This window comes from Lipotes vexillifer, unplaced genomic scaffold, assembly GCF_000442215.2.
Source record: "Lipotes vexillifer unplaced genomic scaffold, Lipotes_vexillifer_v1.1 scaffold311, whole genome shotgun sequence".
In the NCBI taxonomy this organism is placed as follows: domain Eukaryota; kingdom Metazoa; phylum Chordata; class Mammalia; order Artiodactyla; family Lipotidae; genus Lipotes; species Lipotes vexillifer.
Genome location: NW_006791012.1, coordinates 7,170,149 through 7,175,213, shown reverse-complemented (window position 1 = coordinate 7,175,213; position 5,065 = coordinate 7,170,149). Strand labels below are relative to the sequence as shown.

Genomic DNA, 5,065 nt, shown 5'->3' with positions numbered 1-5,065 from the left:
GGGGGGGGGGAGAATAGGTGACTGCTTTAACTAACTTTCCAGGGTTTCTATGAAAGACAGTGGTGAAATAGCTGTCAGTCACACTCAAAATAGTAGGTCTGAAAGGGGTAAAAGAACTCCAAAAGGTAGGAATTCCTTTAATCATATTGGCTTGTTAAATCTTTTGATTCCTTTAACAGTACTAGCTTAATGAAATCCTCAGTTTTTTCCTACTTCATTTTACACCAATGCACCTTCTTTCTAATCCTCTCAAATCAGTCTCCCATAGCCTATGTACTATTCGCAATTCACAGCTGAAAATTCATAACCTAGAATCTGTGGCGGTACATAATCTGAACAATGTACTTGTGCGGCATTTAACCTGTGAGCTGTGAGGACAGGAACCATGTCTGTCTTGTTCACTGCTGTATCCCCAGTGCCTAGCACAATGCCTGGCACAGAGTAGACATTCAAACATCTGTTGAATGAAAGAATGAAATTCTCACTACTCCTCTTCAAATACTTTCGTTTTAGCCAAACAGAAATATTTGGTATTTGTTGAATACAACCAATATCTTCTTGCCTTTGTGCTGATTAAGTCATTTATCTAAATGTTTTCCCACTTATCTCTGCAACTCCAAATTCTTCAAAGTGCAGTTTCACATGTTGTATTCCTATTCTATAATACCATTAACTGAAAAAACTATCCTACCTCTTAATTTTCATGGTGCCCTTGGCATGTACCTTCATCTTACCTCCATTATTAGACTAAAGGGTACTATGCACCTCTGTGGACTTAAAATCATCTCACAGTTGTGGATGTTCAATAATCACGGGAAAAATTAACAGCTGATTGTAACCACCTGTAACAATCTCACTAGCTTCCTCTAATGAGGAACTGGGTCAAATAAGCACACTCTTGAGAAATTATGTGTGTCCTCAATTAAATCCTACAGATTTCATCCATTTCTAGTCTTACAAATGAATTTATAAAACTAGTCTATTTCAAGTGTTCTAAATACAAACTGAGGGGAAAAGTATGTAATTACTACGGAAAAGGAAAACAGCACCCAAAAACTGTGACCTAATTCTTCTTGGAATGTAAATTAGCATTTACTGATCTGCATATTTAAAATTCAGACACCTGTAAAACAGTTTACAGTAAACTTTAAATATCCACAAAACAAGAAGTTTGGGTGAGAACATGAAATTGAAATAAATCTACAGTAAAACGCAATAAAGTATTTACCTCAGTCATCAGGATCAACCCTCGATTAAATACAACAAGAAGTCTGTCTTCATCAGATTCTAATAGTATTCTGAAGGCACTAGAAAACACAGAGACCAGTTTGAGAACTCTGAATCTGAACAGAACACTTAGGTGATAAAAAAAATAGAAGTAAATTGTCATTTAGGTTCTCTACTTTCTTACCTACAAAAAAGAGACAGCTACATCTAGTTCTTAGTAATATAATAAAAGATAATATTAAATAAGAAACCCTCAGTGCAACTTAGAGAAAAGTTATGTCTACTAGTATTACACTGGTCAACTCTTAATTATCCACAATGGTGGAAGAGAGGTGCTGACAGGAATATTTTTAAGTTTCAGTAGAAACAATGTTTCTTTTTATAATGGGTTTATCTTCTACAGTATGTTAAGTTCCAGATAACAATAAAATACACTTGGTATTATTGAAGCACTCATCAGCTAGTTACTGGGAAGAACAACAAGAGGGGGAAAAAAACCCCCAAAACATATGTTGGCCTTGAGAATAATCTATATAATAATCATCCAAAAGTAGCTGCATTACTCTTATTAATCGACTTTATTTCATTATTAGGTACTGGAAACTGCTATTATATAGTACAACTGGAAATCCTTCTACTTTAATGAGATGTTTTCTTTCATTTTAAAAAAATATAATCAGGGGCTTCCCTGGTGGCGCAGTGGTTGAGAGTCCGCCTGCCGATGCAGGGGACACGGGTTCGTGCCCCGGTCCAGGAAGATCCCACAGGCCGCGGAGCGGCTGGGCCCGTGAGCCATGGCCGCTGAACCTGCGCGTCCAGAGCCTGTGCTCCGCAACGGGAGAGGCCACAACAGTGAGAGGCCCGCGTACCGCAAAAAAAAAAAAAAAATCAGGAAAGCTCCAAATCTTCTTTTGAAAATAAGCTTTAAGCAGTAAACCTTGGGAAAACAATGTTTCAAAATTAATGCCAAAATTTTAAAAGAGCTCCTTTAAAGAGTCCTGGCAAAAAGCAGAGTTTCATTTTGTATACTAATAAAGAATCAAATTTTAAAGTTTTCTGAAGAAGATAATCTTAAATAACCTTATCTTGAGTTGATTAGCTTAAGATACTAAAGTGTTCAAGAAAGTATTGCCGGGGCTTCCCTGGTGGCACAGTGGTTGAGAGTCCGCCTGCCGATGCAGGGGACACGGGTTCGTGCCCCAGTCTGGGAAGATCCCATGTGCCGTGGAGCGGCTGGGCCCATGAGCCACGGCCGTTGAGCCTGCGCTCCGCAGGGGGAGAGGCCACAACAGTGAGAGGCCTGCGTACCGCAAAAAACAAAAAAAAACAAAAAAAAACAAAACACCAAGAAAGTGTTGCCAAAAAATGTGGGCCTAATAAAAGACATCAGCCCCAAGTCTTAGATTTAATATACAGAAATTAACCTAGACTTAATTTCTACAGTTAAAGGAAATTAAGTGTAATTTGTAGCAGTTCCTTTATAGTCATTCAATAACTTCTGTAGCTCTGAACAATTAACTGTAAAGATTATATTTTGGTATTTTGGCGAATTCCTATAGTTAAAAAGATAGATAGATCTGGGCTAACTAAAATGAGAAACATATTAACAATGAAACTTATCCAAAGATGGAGTAAGCTATTTCTGGAGACCTCTAGGACTGAACTGTCCAAGCATAAGTTAGAATGAATTGCCACAGAGAGGAGGATTTAAGCTTTAGGTGGAAGATGGTACATTAAGGTTCCTTCCAACCCTAAAATTCTATGATTCTGATAAAACACACATAGATAATCCAAAACCAAATCAAAATAAAAACTATTAAAAGTAGCTAATTAACTCTCAAAATATAAATTCCTCCAAGGTGTCTAAAGGTTTAAATGCTTTCCCAATAACCTTAAAGAAGTGGTAAACTTTCAGTTATAAACAATTTAAATTATTCCTCTTTAAATGTCAAGATGATGGTCCCCATCCCTTCACTTGTAAAAACAAAACAAACAAAAAACACCAGAAAATATCTTTTTACCTTATTAAAGTAGTCCAGCAGGAGCGGCCGTCTAAGCAACGTAAGTAGCAACTTATGGTTGTTTTCTTAAACTGTTTAATATCTTCCAATTCTTCTTCTCTCATATCTGGCCTCTGAGCTATGAACAGCTGCATCAGGTTAAATAGTTCTTCTACTGCCTTAAAAGGGCAAATAAGCATTATGATGATCTATCTGCTTCTCATTTCTAAGTGTTATGCTCATTAGCCAGTTCTTAAAATTACACAAATTAAGTTAGATTGCAGTACCATCTAAGAATAGTTATAAAATTAGCAGTGGATTCTATTTTTAAAATGCAATACATTATTCACTAAAAGAAAATAATCTTAAAATAGAATTTCCAGATTAAAAACTACAAGTAAATTCAACTTGTTCAACTTTAGTCTTAAAACTGTTTAGTTTTATAATGTCAAATATATGTTCCAGAGATGGTATGCCCATCCTTTGCCTCCCTTTTCTATAGCAAATGAGAAATTATTACTCTGTCACAAAGATTTTACACCCCTCAACTACACCGGAATTAATACCGTTTTGAGAAAACCCTTGGTGCCAACATTTGGAATGATCTTTCTAGACTGATAGATGATCCAGCTCAAGATGGATGAAATGTGGGATCTAATATTTTAGTAAAATCACTAGCTGTGGTTTTATAAACTCATTTACTCATGGGCATGTTAGGAAAGGGCTGTTCTTTTTTTTTTTTTTTTTTTATATATATATACTAACATATATATACTAACAAACGCAAGGTAGATAGCCAGTGGGAAGCAGCCGCATGGCACAGGGGAACCGGCTCGGTTCTTTGTGGCTGTCTGGAGGGGGGGGATAGGGAGGGTGGGAGGGAGGGAGACAAAGAGGGAAGAGATATGGGAACATATATATATGTATAACTGACTCACTCTGTTATAAAGCAGAAACTAACACACCATTGTAAAGCAATTATACCCCAATAAAGATGTTAAAAAAAAAAAAAAAAGGGCTGTTCTTTTAATACATACTTATCAAAGACCTGAAACCCCCAACCTTCATATTTTTCATGGCAAAAATTGATTTAAGCACCATTTTCACGAAAAATCTCTGATAAGTTCTAAAATAAAGATGTTACATTTCATTGATGCCTAACAACATTAGGGGATAAATATTCTAACTCACCCAGCGCTCATCAAAGGTATATTTAACTTACAGACATCATGTTTAGTAACTAAATTAGAGATTATTTACGTGAATGCGATAGAGAAAAATCCACTGAATCTTAATAAATTCTGTCCTAACTCCTTCTAAGTTCGGCAGACTCTCATTCTCCTTCCGTATTCTTATAACCTTGGCTTTGAACCTCTTTTGGTACTTAATATACTCACTTTCTTTCCTTTATTATAGGCATTCTAACTTTCTTAACAGGAAATAAGGTTATTCTTTCTGGGTGAGAAATAACAATTCACTACATTATGTCTAAAGGACAGTTAATGTCCTTTCTTCCTTCAACAGGAAAAAGAAGTGTAGCACACAATTCAAGGATACCAATACTTAAAATACCCTTTATTGTAGTCATTTGACTGAGCTCTTAAGTAAATGGTGAATGTCTTGAAAATGTCTTGAAAAAGTTCCTTCTCCTATACTCCCCTTAAAATAAGCAAAAAATTTTTCTTATTAGCAGTTTTTAGCATCTGGGTTGACAACAGCTTGAAAAAGCGTTCTGCACTCTGCTTCCAGCCCCCTTCCCAGATGTATACCCTCTTGGTGTAAGCTTGAGTTTACAACAAAGAGTAAGAGGCAACAATGAAAAGAAATATCCAGGAATG

General features: G+C 36.2%; 1 protein-coding gene across 1 annotated transcript in view; it reads right to left on the bottom strand.

Annotated features, from left to right (window-relative positions):
- USP34 (ubiquitin specific peptidase 34) overlaps positions 1 to 5,065 on the bottom strand; it is a 235,931-nt gene that overhangs the window by 17,772 nt on the left and 213,094 nt on the right. Inside the window, 2 exon segments of the mRNA XM_007464137.1 lie at positions 1,229 to 1,307; positions 3,249 to 3,406. Of these exon segments, the coding sequence (XP_007464199.1) occupies positions 1,229 to 1,307; positions 3,249 to 3,406 (237 nt within the window).